Source organism: Cheilinus undulatus, linkage group 9, assembly GCF_018320785.1.
Source record: "Cheilinus undulatus linkage group 9, ASM1832078v1, whole genome shotgun sequence".
Classification (NCBI taxonomy): domain Eukaryota; kingdom Metazoa; phylum Chordata; class Actinopteri; order Labriformes; family Labridae; genus Cheilinus; species Cheilinus undulatus.
In genome coordinates this window covers 11,996,507-12,015,553 of record NC_054873.1, presented here as the reverse complement: position 1 = coordinate 12,015,553, position 19,047 = coordinate 11,996,507, and the positions used below count along the sequence as shown (strand labels likewise).

The following is a 19,047-nucleotide window of genomic DNA, read 5'->3' as shown; positions in this document are numbered from 1 at the left end:
GGTTCTAAGGTTCTGATGAACAAGTACATAAGTCAAAGCCTTGACTTTGGTTTTGACATGTGGAGATGACTTCACACAGCACTGCCCTTGGTTGTAGACGTCATCTTTAGCCCTCTGTTTGTGGAATGTTTTTAATTGTCTCAATAAAACACTTTGTTTTGGACTCCATACTAGCTTGTCTAGCAGCTTCACTGAACCTTTTCAACTCTTGTTGTGCTCGCTGACTATATCGGTCTGTGAAGGATGTTATAGTGCCACCTAATGGTCACATCTATGGTCAGTACATACAGTCAGCTCTTTTTGCACTGAATTGGTATTACCTAGGGTCCTCTGGTAATAATCACACAAAATATCTTTGTTTTTAATCCTGCGCAGATGTACCATATCTGTAATTTGCGAAGTAAAAATTCCAGGGACAATTACAGACCATATTTCAGGAGACACATAGGCCCATAAGTAATACTGATCCAGTGAGAAACACCATTTCTGTTAATTGAGGCAGTATTTTTATTTTTTGATGCAACTTTTTCTCATACTTTTTTTGCTCAAAAAACCAAATTTGGCTGCGTAGGCGATCTTCAGCCAAGTTTTGACACATTCAAGTTATTAATAATGCTTTTCTCTCAGTTTACAGTTTATCTTATGTTCACAGATGACTTTATTTTCTTGGTTTATTCATTACAATTCTACGATCCAGATGATCGTGTGTTTACTGCTGCTCTCTTACAATGTACGGCCCTTCTGTTCCACCTCTCTTTACCAGTGCCTGATCTCATGTCAGTGTTATTTAGTCTTACATTTCATGCATAACACAATTTATGCTTTAAAATGTGTCACTAAGCCTTCAGTGATTAGGCTGCAGCAGCTGGTTTGCCTGAGGAGGGCTGTTGTTGGTGCGAAACAATCCAACATTTATACGGTGCAGAATAACATCAACTGTAGAAAACTTTTTTTTTTTTTTCCTTTGAAGATGGCATCCATGACGCAACTTTCACATTTTTTCAGTTGTCTATTGGTGACAACAATATACAGATACATGAAAAACTCTAAATACTTACAGTTTGTAAGTGTAACAATAGTTACTATTGAATGGCTCAAAGTTTAGAGATTTGAAAAGGAATTTTCTGGAAAAGGAAAGTTTGGCCCTGTTGATAGTTAGATAGATGATAGTTTTCCCTCTGGGAGACCCTGCAAAACTAGACTGGATTTTATATACTGGTGAAAATAACATTCTTGATTGTACTGTAGATAAAACACCAATCTACAAAAGGCTGGTTTCCCATGATGCATCTTGATTGCGTATTGAACACATTAACTTGCTGTCTATGGACCGTGGTCACTTTTTGTTCAAGCAAGTTCTAAAATTGTCTTTGGTTAGAGCGTAAAGTGAAATAAATAAAAATCAGAGCTTTGTTTTTATGCACCCTATTACTTCGCAGCTGAAAGACATTAAAACTTGAAGGTTTGTGGCCAGACTTTGCCCTTAATAATTTACCTCCAGCCAAAGCTGGTAGCCCACATTAGTTTTTTTTTTTTTTACCTTCTACAGTTCCTACAGAGCCACAAATAATAAGAAACACAAGCTGAGTAGTCCTAGAATGAGAATAATTTTAAAATCCAAGTTAAACTCACTCTCTGAAATTCATCCCGTCACTGCTGTACACCAAAACGCAGGCTGGTGATGTTTCTGTCATTCGTGAGAGCCTGAATAGAAGCATGTTTGGTCACTGAGGAGCTTTAAGGCCTTTCCCCGACAGCAGTGCTCTCAAAAAGGTTGACATGCTAGTCAGGCAGCCGCAGGGTGGATGGCAGAGCTCACAGTGGAGCCCTTTGAAGTGCTCCAGAGGAGGCTGAGCATCGAGTCTACCCTCAACACTCATCAACAGTTGTTGTTCTCTCTCTGTCTCTCTCTTGCAGAATGTAAAGTATGGAGAAATCCGCTGAATTTATTTCGTGGAGCTGAATATAATCGGTGAGTGAAAGCTGCTAAGGAACCTGCATATGAAACCCATAAAATCATCTGATGTAGTTTTCCTCCGGGACACTGGTGCTCTGACCTCCAGCTTCCTCTCAGTGATCATCTCTATGTTTGTTTTCCACAGTCAATCAGCGTTGCATTCATTTCCTTGCCTCCTCTTTTGTTCTTCATACATGTTTTGCAATTTTATTCTATCACTTCTTTTTTTGTTTACTCTTGTTTCTCTTTTTTCTCAGGTTTAGTTAGTTTCCTCCTCTCTCACCTAACTTTCCCCCACTCAAATTCCATTTCTCCTTCTTGTTCTTATCCGTTACTACTAAATCACCATGCTTTTTTTTTTCATACATCTTTCCTCCTGTCCCTCTTGTTAAATCATCCTCCTCTTTCTCATTTTCACTGCTGTAATTATCCTGTCATTTTCTACCCCTATCAACCCGCATGCTCAGCTCTTGACTTCAGCCCATCTCTGTCAAGTACAATTTCCATTAAATCAGCACAGCTCATGACACATTTGCAGTCATCGAAGAAACATCTTACAGCCATCAGAGAAAGTTAATCACTTCTGAGTGCTTAAAATTGCAGCCATAACACCAAAACCTTTTTGTACCCAAAAGCCAAAGAGTGCTACAATATTGAGTCCTAAAACCCAGTAATGAATTAGCACTAGAAAACCCAGTTCTATCATCCGGATGCCTCAAAAGGGTTTTTGGTTTGATGTCTGAAATAAGATATGTGGCAAATACAAGCTTCAGAGATTTATTGTTTTTGTCTACAAGATAAAATACATCTGAAATTGCAGGCTGAAATTACTCTGACTCAAAGCTGGGATTTTTTTGGACACCCCAAGAAGAAAGTCTTTTATAGAAGAGGCAGGAGCATGATAAAACAAATGGAAGCATGAAGGTGCGGATGTTGAATTCAGTCAGCGATGGTGTAGTTCCCTTATAGCCAGGCATGAACTTTTTCCATATTTTACTGCTTTTTTTTGCCTCAAAATGATGAAAATGGCTGCCAAGATTAATTACATTTATCATGATTTACTACAATCCACAATTAGTGCACTACATTTTTAATTGCCCCTTTCAGTAAAGTTTGGTTAAGTTACTAAAGCAGCTCTCTAAGGCCTGAGTGATGTGAAAAAGTCCACCAATGCTCCTCAATGCATCATTTCACAGTAAAAACTCTCAGGCAGGGGTGCAGGTAGCCTAGTGGTTTAAGGCGCGCCCCATGTACGTGGACGGCCCGGGTTCAAATTTGGCCTGAGGCCCTTTACCACATGTCTCTCCCTCCACTTTCATCCCTGTTTTTGACTCTATCCACTGTCCTCCTCTATCAAATAAAGGCACATAAATGGAACTGTCTAAAAACTCAGCTCAGTGGACATGCTAAAAGTCATATGCATTTTGTGAAATCAAATTTTTGAATCCATAACAAGTTCCTTCTTCTGCGGTTATCTTTAATGTCATAGTCTTCAGTTTATCTCTAAAAACAGGTCTAAACCCAAATAGGAACTCAGTTATCCTTGTTTAAGACAGTAAAATGATCATTTTCAATGCAAAATAGTCATATTTTCAGATGCAGTGAATAGGATGCAATTAAGTGCGATTTCCTACAAAAAAATCCTGCTATTAATCACAGTTTAAAAGGTTGGTCTTTTGACAGCCCTAATTTAAAGATAACTTTTTTCATTTAAAAGAATTCAGTTTTTAGCTGTTTCATTTTCTTATTTTCTAGTGAACTAAAGAATTTTGTGTCATCTGCAAACAACACTGACTTGGAAACTTCACATATATGATTTATATATAAATTAAAATGTTAAGGTCCCAACACTGAACCTTGTGGGACTACACATTTAGTGTTCAGATACTCAGAAGTATGACCAGTAAATTATACATATTGCTGTATTTTATCTAAGTAACTACTTAACCAGTTCAAAACAACACCCGGTCAAACCAAATGTCTGTAATTTTGAAATTAAAATCTCTACTGATACTTACAACCAATATAGAGCTGTTAACATTGAGCTATATCGTCTGTAGGTATCAGCTATTGTAGTTCTAGTAAGTTTGAAGAGTTTTAGCCTATATAAATATTTTATTTGTTCATCCTAATTCTTTTAATCTAAGAATGTTTTAAGGACTAAAGTTTTAGGTCTGAACTACACACACAGTATCTGTGTTGGTACTGGCTAAAATGAATTTGTAAATATCTGCGTATCAGACATGGACAGAAATCAAATATTGTGCATCTCCACAAAAACCAATGGAAAATCAAAAATACTTCATCCCTGCAACACTCTTCAGGCCCCAAATCTAAGAAAAGGGAATGAAAATATAACATATAGAATGTCCTTTTAATTTGTTTTCATCATTTTTCAAATTTCAACCTCTAAATCAGTTACAATGATACTATGTGCCTTTGTGTTTGTATTAAGGTATACATGGGTGACAGGCCGAGAACCGCTGACATATTACGACATGAACCTGTCAGCACAAGACCATCAGACCTTCTTTACCTGTGATTCAGACCACCTCCGACCTGCTGACGCGAGTAAGAAAGTGCAGACGGTTGCACATACAGGAAAGCATCTTTGAATTATGCCCACTTTGTGACATTACTCATCGATGTGTTGTGTTTGTCTGATGGCAGTTATGCAGAAAGCATGGAGAGAGAGGAACCCACAGGCTCGCATCTCTGCAGCACATGAAGCCCTGGAGCTCGAAGAGTGAGTTTAGTTTCTACTTTATCCCTTTTTTGTGCTTGTCTGTTACTTCAGAACATTTTTTTATATATTAAGCAGAATTGTCCCGCATCTGAATTTATGGTTTTATTATATGAAATCAAAAGTCCATTTATCATAATTTTCTGCTGAATAATCCAGACTAATTTTTTTAATAAATGCTAGTGGTTCTAGATAATAAAACGTTCAGATGGTTTGGGGCACATGGCTCATTGAATTAGGAGTTTTGTTACAAAAAACATTAAAATGCTGCATCAAACCGTAATTTTTCTCTGAAACACAGACCTATCTTTGTTTGATCTTCACTCATGATCTGCAAGATGTAGCATTGAAATTCCATACACGCATGCATATGACAAGTAATGTGTTTAAACTGGAGCAAGAGCAAGCCAGCAACTGCCATTGTGAATGTATTTTTTACCCACTTAATCTTTTTTTTACTCCAAATTATTTTCCCTACTGTTACATCAAACAAGGTCATCTTGATGCTTAAGGCAAACATCATTTTTTAGAATGCTTTTCTTTGATTGTGGCCAAAATGAAGCGACGTATTGGCCTTTCCAGGATAACACAACAAGTGCATATATAAAGATCTATACACACTGGCAGAGAAAATCCTAAAATTCATTCAAAATATCATATTATTGTGATACATTAGATCTCCCTTGAGTAACCCTTGGGTTGTGTCAGTTTTGGTGCTCCTTGTGGGCAAAGCATATTTCATTGCTGATTTTGTTCTGTACATGTGTAGGTAGTAGTGGAGTAACGGTCTTTGTATTCATTCTGAATGGTCACGGTTTGTGCACATAGTTCCATGACAAATACAGTCTGAATAACTGTCTTTGGTCTGAATGGATGACAATCCTATTTGCCAATGGAGGTGAATTTATGGTAAATTTACTGTATTATTTTTTTATATATATATATATACATAGCAAACATCTTATTTAGTGACTTTAAAATAATTGATAAAATGTCAGTATTTTTGCATTTGTGGCAGTTTTTATATGGCTAAACAGATTGAACATACTTTAAGAACTCCTCAGCGAATGCCTTACTGTAGGTGTCACAGTGCTTTTCCAGGTGGTTGAAAGTGAACAAAAAGTGCAGCTGACAGATTTAAATGAGGCGGAATTAGTCAGAGGATAAACCCCCTGGCAGACAAGGAACCAAACAGAGATGATATTAAATACAATTTACCCCACCTTAATACAAGATTTTTCCATTTTTGTGTTAGTTTTAAAAGTCTTAAGATTTTGCCATCTTTTTGTATACCATCAAATTTTCTATTTCTATTTTCAAATGTTAGATTGTAAGAAATTATAACTCTTCTAGTTCAATGTGCTGTGCATTAAAATGGTTTAAATTAAAAATGAGATACTGTGTGGTTTGTTGGTGTGTGGGCAGCATGAAGCATCTTGTCACAGATTGGTCCTCTGGGGTCCTGCATCATCCATAGGGGGATCTTTTCGTGGCACTAGGGTTATTTTTAGTAGCATCTGTGACTACAAAAGCAGAGCAGAGGAATTATGTCAGCGCTGTACGTAGCTGGCAGCTCATATCAAAGCTGTGACAGCAGGTTGACTCAGAGGAAAACGTCTTTGATCAGAGCTCTGTCACAGTCTGTTTAATGTAAGATGCATGATGCCCAAAAGCAGTTTTGTAGCACAGTGATGCCATGCTGTGTGGACAAACAGGCGCCCTGTATATTGAGCTGGTATATTGAATCCACAAGGGTATCAGAATAAATAATAACATATCCTGTTTTCTACTTACATGTTGACCTCCTCCTGTAGCTGTGCAACAGCATATATCCTGCTGGCAGAGGAAGAAGCCACAACCATCATGGAGGCTGAACGTTTGTTTAAACAGGCACTAAAAGCTGGAGAAGGCTGCTACCGCCGCAGCCAACAGCTCCAACATCATGGTACACAATATGAAGCTCAGCACAGTGAGTATGAGCCACACTGCTAATAATCTTAATGACCTTTTTTCTTTTATAAAGCTGTTGAACATCCATTGTGCCAACAAGAAATGTTTTTATTGTCACCCTGCAGCACTTTTGAAAAAACTTTACTTCAAAATCTGTAACAAAAGTGCTCAGGCCAGGCAGAGAAAGAATGGTCCTTCATGCCTCTGGTGCCATAATGTGGAAACTAGTTGACTATAAAAGTGATCAGTATGTGTAACATCATCTGTTCATGTGTCTCCAACAGGAAGAGACACTAATGTATTAGTGTACATAAAGAGAAGACTGGCCATGTGCTCCAGAAAGCTTGGCCGAACACGAGAAGCAGTAAAAATGATGAGAGATGTAAGTGCACAGCCTGTTAGCAGTCCAGTAGATGCACACAGATACACTTATAAAGTAACACAGACTCAAAGAAACAGAATTGACTTAAGGGGTTTGAAAGGCTTTAGTTTGATTTCCAATATCTGAAAAATCATGAAGAAATACACTAAAATTCCATTTAACACACATTGACTCATATTGTACTTTATTTAGATATATTAATCAGCATACTGATGATCCAGAGCTATGTGTTGCTTACTGTGCATGTGTCGCCCCCTGCCCGATATTACATGTAACAACAGTTGTGTGTTTTCCAGTTAATGAAGGAGTTCCCTCTCCTCAGTATGTTCAACATCCACGAGAACCTGCTGGAGTCATTACTAGAACTCCAGAACTACGCCGATGTCCAGGCGGTTCTGGCAAAGTATGACGGTGAGAGAAACACAATGACTTAACATAATTATTTATATCGTCACAGTACTCAGCCTCATCTAGGCATGTTGGTCAACTCATACTGCAGGGATGAAGCAGAACTTTGTTATTAATACATTTCCTTTATTTTGGTTGTTGTTTACATTACCTTTGTAAACTTTGACCTTATTATGCAATTAGTTGGTCATTGGACCAATCTGTGAATTCACTGCTGCAGACACTGTTGTCTTCTGTTTATAATTTTGATCTCTACATCTCCAAATAAAGAGATGCATTAAAAAAATTGAATTTTGTCTGACCAGACAACAGATTCAATCCAAACTGTTCGGAATTTATGGACCCTTTAAGTACTTTGAAATCTGATGTATAAGATGTATGTTTAACACTTCATTTTTTTCATCTAAAAAGCTGGCTGTGACCTTTTTACCAGCCTGCTTTTAGACATGGGATGAAAACCCTTAAGGATTCTACCTGCACAGGTGTTTTAACTCCAGTAACAATGTTGTTACATGCAAGCTTTCAAACAATCTCGTTAATTATTTATCTCAGTGCTGTTGAGAATCCATGCCATCAGAGCTGTTCAGTTCACAGTGAAAAAACATGCATCACACTCTGGAATAAATGTAGACCAACCCCTAAGCTATGAAACCAAACCTCATTATATTCACTCCACTTATCACTTGTAATTCCAAACTTTTATTGCGCTCACTAACCTCCCCCTCCCCCTCTGTCCATGTCTGCTTTGTGTCTCCTCCACAGATATTAGCTTACCTAAATCTGCAACAATATGCTACACAGCAGCGTTGCTCAAAGCCAGGGCGGTATCGGACAAGTGAGTATCTCCTTTCATCGTCTGTAATGCTCATGAGGGGGACTTGACAAACCCGCTCTGCTCTTTAAGAGTTAAAGATAGAGCTGAGAATAGCCTGAGGAGGCGTTCAGTGTGAATGAGTGGTGGTGTACTTAGAGCCGCAGTTCTGGCCTTGGTACACAGCTGCCTTTAGGGGTGATCTGTGTTATTGTGAGAAGTGAGTGTTTCTGTCTCACCAGAGTGCTGTGGTAAAATAGAAAAACAATCAGGCTCTGGTGCTCACATTTAACACATAAGTGGACTTTTTTTTGACCCAGAAAACATGTGTCATGGCTGATAAAGTAAATGATATTAGGGATCATTTTTGATCAGTCCTGAGATTCTAATTATTTAACAGAATTACTCTTTATCTAAGTCCCAGCTGAATTGTTTTCCAACCAATGTTGGAGTTAACAGGTTACAAAGTAATCCATTAGAGTTTTAGAGATTTTAAAGACAGTTTTTTATCACAGAATTATCCTCATTATGTTGATTTTTTTGGTCAAAAGGGGCAAGGACATCAGTGAAATTTAAGTTCCAAAGCTCCTTTTATAATGTTTTAATAATGCATCGACATACATCAGCATAATATTGTATGCCCCTGCACAATTTATCTGTTTTGAGCCTTTTAAAGAGATGTAAAGGTTTTTGTGTCTGATATTCTGTTCTGTTACGGGCTGTAAACTCAGCTGTAGAATGACAGTAGAGTGGGAACATTTAAAGGCAAATGTTCATCAAGCTAAACACAGTCTTTACAACTAAGTGGGTTCATTTAAAGGTCTTTAATTTTAATGTTGAAAAGTACTCAGTTTGTTCCTTTTATCAGTATATTATGCAGTAATATCAAGGTCACTTATTAGCAGATTAGCAATTATATCATTCTGACGACCACTCCTCTCTCTGTGATTTACCTTGAGCTTCTCTCATCTTAGTGGTAGCTACACATGACACTACTCATCCAGTCAATCAATCGTGTTAAAAGTTATTTTTGAAAGTAAGGCTATCCAACACTGGTCCCAACCAAACAACATGTTTTTTATTTTTCTGGCTTTATTGGGTAGGCTGTGTTTATATAACCTGACAAGCCAGATAAACTGTTTCCTACATCCACTGCGTGGGATATATTTCACATTCAGCCACACAACAGTCCATAATCTGTGTTTGACAAGGGCAGACCTTTCCAAAAAGTCTTGGAAGCTGATTGGACTCATGTTCTGTCACATTCACCACATACAGTCTTCTTTCAATAAAGACTTGTCCAGTTTTGATAAAGCTGCCAGTACTGCCTCATTCAAGCTAATCACTTCACTGGTCAGCATTGCTTACCAGCTTACAGTAAAACTAAACAAGGCTGCAAGGTTAGTATTGATATTAAGTCACAGGAAATGTTGGGGGAGAACATGGGGAACAATGTGCTGTGTTGAATTTGTAACCAGTGTGACAAGGACTGTTGTCTTTGCCTCCATAACTCATGGGGCACTGACTCTATTAACTGAACTAAAGTGGCACTCCAATGTTTGTTTTTTAACTTGTTGTATCAGGATGGTGGGTTTTATTTGCCTGATTCCCAATAAAGAAGAGTGAAAGTGCACTTGTATAGAGAAAGAGAGGGGTACTGGTTTCATAACATAAGATACATCAGAGCAGAAATAACTTGTGTGTATTATTGTGGATAGATTCATATTTCAATTAAAAATGATACATTCCTTACACAGTCTTAATGGTAATGAACATTGAGAGAATTTGTTTTTGCATGCCTATTTTTCAGTTTAATATTTTAGCATAAAATCTGGTCTTGTAACTCCTCTACATGAATCTTTATTCCACTCACTGTAAAAACCTTTCCCCTGCTCTAGGCTGAACAGGTTTGTTAATTAAATTTTAATGAAAATCTGCCCCCCCCTGTGTTTTTTCCTTAAGTCTTCTACATGTTTGGAATTCATGTGAAGAATTTATGCAGAGCAGGAAGTTAGTGACAAGTAAGGGGCCCCGGTTTCTACATCTCTATCCGGCCCCTGTGGAGTCATTTTCAGAATCACTTTGATCATGTAGGGATGTGTAATCCCAAGTCAGATTACTGACAGGATCGGTGTGTGCGTGTGTTTCTGTGTGTGCAGATTCTCTCCAGAGGCAGCGTCGAGGCGAGGGCTGAGCACAGCAGAGATGAACGCAGTAGAAGCCATCCACAGAGCAGTGGAGTTCAACCCTCACGTCCCCAAAGTGAGACTCACCAAACACAGCATGCACACCTGCTCACTGCAGACAAACTTAACACATCTGCTCAGTTCAAAACAAAGCACAGACACCTGCTGAGGTCATGTTGTGTGAGCTGGGTGACACAGCTATAACTATGAAGGTGTTGAAGTGTTTATATGAAATCTGAGTGTCTGCTTCTGGCAGAGTCAGTCTCTGTTAGATTTGCAAGCCTGATACTGTTTTCTGTGCATTTAATAAGAGTTTGTTTATTATAAACAACATTTGAAAATGTTGTTTTATGATTACACTGGTTCCTCTGGAACACAAGGCAGTAAAATGAATAAATATGATTGCAAAATATAAAAATGAGGCACAAGCATCAAATAAAAATAGGCAAAAAGGCAAATAAATTGAGGTGAAGAGGGAATAAAGGCAAGTAAAAGATTAAGAGGAACTGAAGTATACTTAATAGTTAAAGAAGATACAAATATAATGGCTGTCCTTCCCCGGTACGCTGCTCACCTGCTGACTGATTAGCTCTTTCTCTACTCATTTTTTCCCTATTTACCTTAATACATATGCCCCCTGCTGTGACAACACGGTAATCACAGCAAAATTGAAACAGTATTCTGCACGATTGAGAACATAAAAGGCTTTATCGGCAACCTCCTCACAGGAGCTTAACAAAACATACAGAGTGTGAACCGCTTTGAGCAGCTGGAAAACAATATTATCACTAATTATATAGACAATTGTGAAGTCATTCAGTTTTTCTGCACAAAACTTTAGCTTAGATAATTGTTTAAAGTTACACACCAGCAGCCCTACACAGACTACATTTATGGTCTTTGGCTTACGTTGATTGTGTAATAAGAAGTCAGTCAGATGTGGTTTTGTTTTTTTTTTTCTCTCAGTCATATACCATTTATCCCAAACTAATTTGCCAGTAATGCAATGCATTATCAGGGATTTACATCTGATTTGGGCATCCACATATCAAGAGGTAATCCTTAATGTTTTGTGTAAATACACCTCAAAGCTACTGAAAAACATTTGATACCCAGTAGCTCAGACTGTGTGCAGAAGTGATCTTGGTTGCTTTCATTCAGATTGGATTGGTTGTGTAGACAGTGTGTACCGGCATGCATCAAAGACCGCCCCCATAACTGACATGATCTGACGTGATCACTAGTAAACAAAAGCATATTTTTTTCAGGGCCTGTCAAGATTCACTCAAAGTGATGGAAATTGAGGCCCATTTTACTGATCCAGATTATTTTGGCTCTGCTGAATAATAAAAGTCACTCTTTCAGTCCTCAAATGGCTCTTTTTTAATTAATTTATTTTTTTACCATTTTGCCTTTTTTAATGTTTTTTAATTAAAAGTTAAAATGGAAGAAAGGAAAACCACCTCTTAAACAGGAACTGACTGCAGTTACTCACAAAAAAGCTATCTCTATGAAAGACTCCTTTGTAACTTTTAATCTTGAATTGAGTTGCCATATCAATTCAAACAGTGCCCAACATGACTAATTTGCTTTTTAGTGTATCACTGTGGCTTTTAAAGGCATGTTTAAGACAATATGAATGAGAAAGCTAATACATAGGCACCTGTAGCCTCTTAGTTTGTGGCTAATTTACATACATTTGTTTGTAATGACTTACTAAACATAGTTTGCAGAGATACTAAGCCACAGTTAGAGAGCCACAAAAATCCTGCATAGACTGTTGCATAAGAGGTGAGCAAGTGAATTTTGAGATCAGATTATCCCTGAAGGCATATTACTAATGCATAGTATGAAGACATGTACGGCACAGTCCCTTGGTATCCAAATGCCCAAAATGCTAAATTTTAACAGATCCTCAGCCTGATTTTCACGTGACACTGTTTGTTTCCCCTCTGTCTTTTTCTTCCTCATCCTCCTTTTTCCCTTCAGTATCTGTTGGAGATGAAGAGTCTGATTCTTCCTCCAGAACACATCCTGAAAAGAGGAGACAGCGAGGCCATCGCCTACGCCTTTTTCCACCTGCAGCACTGGAAAAGGGTAGAGGGGGCGCTTAATCTGCTGCACTGCACCTGGGAGGGCAGTGAGTATAAGAACACATGCCTCCACACAGATAAAGGAGAACAGATAGAAGCCTCATCCATTCATTACAGGACTAAGTCCATGTTTTCCTTGTTTTCAGCATTCAGAATGATCCCTTATCCTCTGGAGAAGGGTCACCTGTTTTATCCCTACCCCATCTGCACAGAGACGGCCGACAGAGAGCTGTTACCCAGTAAGAGACGCCTTGACACGCACATTTATAAAAGCATGTAACACACAAATGAAGGATATGGTGAGAAGTGAAAGTAAGACCTAAAGACTTAGTAATATACAGCTGGAATGAACTGAAGGGAAGAATATGGAAAGAATTTTGTACAATAGCATAAATCAAGAGGTCAAACATGGTGTGACTCACATACAATATTCAAATTGTGGCATCAAAATCAGTATCAGAAAACTGAATATTTATCATTAAAATAACATTGTGTTGTGTGTGTTTGTGTGTGTCTGTTCTGCGTGGAAGCAGTGTTTCACGAGGTGTCAGTGTATCCGAAGAAGGAGCTGCCCTTCTTCATCCTCTTCACAGCCGGTCTTTGCTCCTTCACCGCCATGCTGGCTCTGCTCACACACCAGTTCCCTGAACTCATGGGAGTGTTTGCTAAAGCTGTGAGTACACACACTGACTTGTTTTCACACACAGAAAATAACAAATTGTATTTTTGTTGCAGGATATTGCGGTAAAAATGTGGCTGCTGTTCATAGTCTTCCCGAGACAACAAATGTGGATGATTATGTTGCCCTTTGGTCTTCTCTCCAGCACAAAAATTTTCTCTTTACCCTAAATTTCCATAAAGTCAAAAAGTTAACCGCTTCATTTCTACCAACCTTGACCCTTTTAAACAAGAGACCACATTGCTTTGACACTTTTGCTCAGGGATAACCAGAATAATGACCCTATGGTCCTTCTTCTACCAACACATTATAACTAGAGAACACACCAACACAGTGTAAAGTTCCTTTTTTGGGGTGCAGATGCCAAAGCGGATAAGTAATTCCCCATGTAAACAGGGTTAAAGTCTGACCTTTCCAGCATGTCATTCCCCGCTCTCTCATTCCTGTTTCTGACTCTATTCCTGGTCCTCCTTTATAATATAAGCATGAAATGCCCAAAAATAAATCTTTAAATCCTTCTTTGTCAGAGTTCTTTGACTGAAGTATCATTAGTTAACCATGAAGAATTAAACCTCTTACTACACATGCTTTAGAAACAGATAGCCATAGTCACTTGGTTTTAAATGTTTTCAGGCTGTATATGAAAAACTACGGTGAGGGAATTATGAATAATTAAGAAAAACAGAGAATAATCTAAATAAATATAGGCACAGTAGTAGAAATATGGTAAAAAATAAAATATACAGATGAAAAACAATGCATATACAAAAACGGAGTTCTTAAAAAGTGCATGGTGCTATTGGTTATGACTATTATAAATATATAGCAGCCAGTAGAGGGCGCCTCCCCCCCAAATCCCCGCTTTCTGCTGCCTTCAGCGCTGTGCTGCTCACCTGGAATGTGTCTGAGCTCATCTTTCCTCCCTGATGTGACACTATCAGCAGATACCATCTACCTGCTCAGAGCACACACACATAACACACTCAGATGAACACATTCAAACTCAACTGGAGCAAAATAACTGTTTTTTTTTCCTCTTGAATTGATTTGTAATTTTCTAAATTGAAAGATGTTTCTCTTTCTTCTTGCAAAGTCATGTTAATATTGCGAGTGTGGCCTGTACTTGACTTGTCGTCTACTCTTTTTAGTTATAATAGTACAGAAAAGTCAAAGTTGTCTTAAAGGAACAGTGTGCAGACTATCAAACCTGCTAACAGAGCCTAGTCCATGCAAAGACTGGTATTTTAGCTAAAAGTGGTAACCATGACTTGTTTTCTCACCTTCCTATATCTATAATTAGACTAGGGTTTAGCTTTATTCTGCAGTCATTCATTTGCTCTTCAAATTATCAGTGTTATATTCATACAGCCCATCTTAGAGTCCTAGCTTCATCTGATACAAATGCAGCCCAAAGCTAACAAAACATTCATCACCATGTTCCTTTTCTTGTTTTATAAGCTTGTTTGACCTATCAGGTATAGCTAAAGAGGGTGGGACTGCTCAGAATACTCAGACAATTTTAACCAGATTGATTTTGTGAATTTAGTGCGTGTTAATTCAAATCAAATTTATTTATTTGTATAGCACATGTAAAAACAGGAGTAGCTGACCAAAGTGCTGTACATTAAGGAAAATAAATACTGATAAATATGGACAATCACAAGAGGGAGAAAAAAAAAATACATCCACAAACACAGATAGGAAGAAAAATACAAAAATGTAAATGAACAAATATACACAAATGTAAACACGTGTAAACACAACATCCACATAGGCATATACCCGTATGAGAGTGCATACTGCAATCGCAAATCCACAAGGACCCAACTATAGGGGACCAGAAGATTCAAATGCAAGCACATAAAAGTAAGTCTTGAGACGTGAGTTGAATGTGTCAACTGACGGGGCAGCCCTGATTGTGAAAGGAAGGAAGGCTGTGCCACAGTCGAGGAGCCATGACTAAGAAAGCCCGATCACCTTTAAGTTAATAATTAGAGCAAGGGACTTCCAGAAGGCTCATATGAGAAGATCTAAGTGGTCTGCTGGTTACGTATGGCCTTAGGAGGTCAGCTATGTAGGATGGAGCCAGTCCATTCATGGCTTTAAAAACAAACAGGGCTATTTTAAAATTTATCCTGAAGTGTACAGGGAGACAGTGAAGAGAAGCTAGAACTGGACTTTTATGTTCCCGTTTTCTGCAGCCTGTTAGCAGCCTGGCAGTTGTATTGTGAACCAGCTGCAGGCGGGACAGGGATGACTGACTGATACCAAAGTTGAGAGAGTTACAGTAGTCTAACCAGGATAAAATAAAGGCATGGCTAACTTTTTCCAAATTATCGAAGGAAAGTGCAGGTTTTAACTTTGAGATGAGTCTGAGTTGAAAGAAACCAGATTTCATGACTGATTTTATCTGCTTATCAAAAGAGAAAGTGCTGTCAAAAATGAATCCAAGGTTTTTAGTGTGGGGCTTGATATATAAGGATAGGTGACCTACGTTTTTGAGGACCAGTTTGGTGGCATCTGGGGGACCAAAACGAACTGATTTGGTTTTGCTGTTAAGCTGAAGAAAACTGTGGCCATCCAGGTTTCTATATCATCAAGACAGGTTAAGAGAGATGGGATCAGATGGATTGTGTGGTTCGATTGGAAGGTAGAGCTGTGTGTCATCAGCGCAACAGTGATATGAGAGGTTGTGTTTCTGGATAATTTGACCTAGAGGTAGCATGTAGATGGAGAACAGGATAGGGCCTAGGATGGATCCTTGAGTTGCTCCACAGGTTACGTTAGCTATGGAGGAAGTTGAAGTGTCGGTATTTACGGAAAAGGTTCTGTTGGACAGATATGAACTGAATAACTCCAATGCCAACCCAGTGCTGGAGGCGATTGATTAAGGCACCATGGTCTACAATGTCAAAAGTAGAGCTGATGTCTAGCAGGATAAGGATAGCATGGCAGAAGACTTTGTAAGAAACCCTTTTCTAGGACCTTGGATAAGAAGGGTAACTTTGAGATGGGTCTGTAATTAGCGAGTTGTAGGGGGTCCAGGTTGGGCTTTTTTAAGGGGGGGTTGCACTAAGGCATGTTTAAAACAGGATGGAAAAAAACAGTTGAAAGAGAGCTGTTGATAATTGAGAGGATGCTAGGGCCAAGAACATCAAAAGCATCCTTAAGGAGGAAGGTGGGGACTATGTCAAGGGGACAACTTACAGATTTCATTTTAAAAACAGTGTCCCTAAGTGAGGCTTATGAAACTGGCTCAAAGCTGTTTAACTGGGTGGAACATACAGGGAAGACAGAGATTTCTCTAGCTGGGGCTAAAATGTTCTTCCCAGTTTTTTTTTTTTTTTTTTTTTTTTTTTATTTGTTAGTAAAGAAGTTTAAAAAGTGATCAGGCAGAGACAACGAAGCATGTGGATAGGGTCTGGGAGGTGGACTAGTGATTGAATTTATAATGCTAAAGAGAACAATTGGTTTATGGTGGTGCTTCGAGATGATGTCTGAGCAGTATTTAGTTCTTGCTGCTTTAACTGCTTGTTGATACTTTAGTAGCTGTCTTTCGTGATAAGAGGTTTGGAGCTTGTCTTGCTTCTGTTTTCGCTCTGCGTTGCTACAGTTTATTCTTAGAGCCCTCACAGTCATTGAGCCAAGGCTGGGATTTAGCTTTGAGTTTTTTTTACCTAAGAGGAGCAACATTTTCAAGAATGGAGGTGCAGGTGGAGTTAAATAAGATGAAATCATCTGTGTTTAGTTCAGGAGGATAAGCCAAAATAGTTAAATAAATATTTGGAGCAGCAAAGATTGCAGAAGAAAAAAGGCACTGACGGTTAAGGGGTTAATGGTTTGAGACCGACAAAGGTCTCGAGTTCAGGGCCTTTAAATCACCATAAATTTACTTGACGTGCAGAAAAATGCATTAATATTATGATTTAATGCATGGCTGGAATTTGGTTGAAATGCTCTTTAACCTACACAAAAATGTCACATCAGGGTGCACTGGTAGTCTAGAGGATAAGTCCTCATGCCCCATGTACAGAGGCTGTTGTCTTAGCAATGAGCGCCCTGAGTTTGCATCAGGCCTGTTGCTTGTTTCCCTCATGTAGTTCCCCACCTTCACTCTCCCTGAGTTTGCGACTCCATCCACTCTCCACCTCTCTTATAAAGACATAAAAAGCCTCAAAATGAATCTTAAAAACAAAAAAGTCACATTTTACTAGGATCAAAGCTCTTTCAGGTTGCAGATTGAACAGGAAACATTCATTATAGATGAACATGTAATGATCCAAACCAGGTTTATCCGTGGCGTGCGTCCGTACCTTTTTGGATTACAGGACGGTCTCTTCCCACCACACACACAGTTCAAACAGGGGGAACACACAGACCTTTACTTTGAAGTGTCCTTTGAAGCAGGAGCAGAGATGTGAGCTCTGATGTGTGAGAAAGAGTCATGCAGGTAAGGAGGAGGGTGGCACAGATCCACTCTCTCTGTCATGACTTTTATCTGCAGTCTGACAAAGTGAGAACCTCTATGACCTGCTGCTGCTCTGGTGGAGCCCCTATCACCCCCACCTCCCCCTCCCCTTCAACTCCTCTTCACTGCTTGTTGCCAAAACAAAAACTGAAGACGAGGCTGACAGTGGGCTCTTCTGTACTCTGAACTCTAAGTGCAATGAAGATATGAAGGATTTACATGGAGTGAGATCTTCCTGTACACCTTATCCTATTTTTATTATTTATTTTATTTTATTTAATCTTTATTATTTATTTGTAAAGTGTTGTAACAGGCAAGATGATCAAGTCTTCATTAGTTGAGTTTACTTTCATCAAAGGCTACCAGCATCAATACGTACATCAGCATGTTAACTGCAGTGTGATTTAGTACAGAAATTAACACATGAGCACATTCTGTTTTGATCTTTTAGGCACACTGTAGTTAAGCTACCATAGAGGGGCAGCTGGATGCTACCAGCCTTCTGATTGGGCATTGGTAGACTAGTGATTTTGTTTGTGTGTCCAATGTACAGAGGCTGCTGTCCTCAAAGTAGACGGCCCGGTCTCAACTGCCTGTGAGTCCTTTCCTGAATGCCCTTCCCTATTCTCCCTCTCTCCTCTGGCAAAGGCATAAAAGCCCCAAAATATGGGTGGGGGTTTGGCTCACTTGACGGAGAAGGTGCCCATGGGTGGGGGTTTAGTCCACAAAGCACTGGTCAAGGGGTAGATTACCAACCTCAGTGCTGTTTAGTGCATTCCCCTGCCCTCTCTCCCCACCTCTTTAGAAACTCTATTTACTTTTCTATTTGTAGCAAGTTTTTATTATTATACATATTTCTTAATATACAAGAGTGTTAAATTCCCAGAATATGTATGCTGAAACAGTCTTCTAACTCTTAGTCCTGGTTTTATTTATGTGTTTGTTTTTAAATTTATTTTGGGGGTATTGTTTATAGAGGAGGACAGTGGACAGATTTGGAAACGGGGACAAGAGCGTTAGAGAGAGACATGCAGGAAAGGAGCCACAGGCCAGACTTTAATCCCGGCCACTTGTGTACATGGGACACAACTTAAACCATTAGGCCACCTATGCCCAAGTCCTGCTTTTAGACCACACTATGGTGCAGCAGCTCAGCACTCACTTGAATAATAAATACAAAAGACACGATCTAAAAATTATCCATTTGACTTCATTTGGTTCACAAATCAAGAAATTATCAAAAAACTTCACATTTCTAACCCAAGCCCAAAGACTCACCATTAATATCAAAACTGAAAAAGGAGAAAATACTACATTTCTGAAGTTTATACAGGTAGATGTTTCATAGCTTATGTTAATTTTCTTATCTA

At 38.8% G+C, this 19,047-nt stretch overlaps 1 protein-coding gene across 8 annotated transcripts in view; it reads left to right on the top strand.

The window, feature by feature from the left end:
* LOC121515139 (suppressor of tumorigenicity 7 protein homolog) overlaps positions 1-19,047 on the top strand; it is an 84,634-nt gene that overhangs the window by 64,425 nt on the left and 1,162 nt on the right. For 5 of the 8 annotated variants that reach the window (XM_041795760.1, XM_041795761.1, XM_041795762.1 and 2 more), the window contains 11 exons: positions 1,918-1,972; positions 4,413-4,528; positions 4,628-4,703; positions 6,515-6,669; positions 6,935-7,032; positions 7,314-7,443; positions 8,203-8,275; positions 10,411-10,513; positions 12,427-12,577; positions 12,677-12,769; positions 13,061-13,203. In XM_041795760.1, the coding sequence (XP_041651694.1) occupies positions 1,918-1,972; positions 4,413-4,528; positions 4,628-4,703; positions 6,515-6,669; positions 6,935-7,032; positions 7,314-7,443; positions 8,203-8,275; positions 10,411-10,513; positions 12,427-12,577; positions 12,677-12,769; positions 13,061-13,203 (1,193 nt within the window). The remainder of the gene's footprint in view (positions 1-1,917; positions 1,973-4,412; positions 4,529-4,627; positions 4,704-6,514; positions 6,670-6,934; positions 7,033-7,313; positions 7,444-8,202; positions 8,276-10,410; positions 10,514-12,426; positions 12,578-12,676; positions 12,770-13,060; positions 13,204-19,047) is intronic. The other 3 variants (XM_041795764.1, XM_041795766.1, XM_041795765.1) reach the window with 3 other exon arrangements.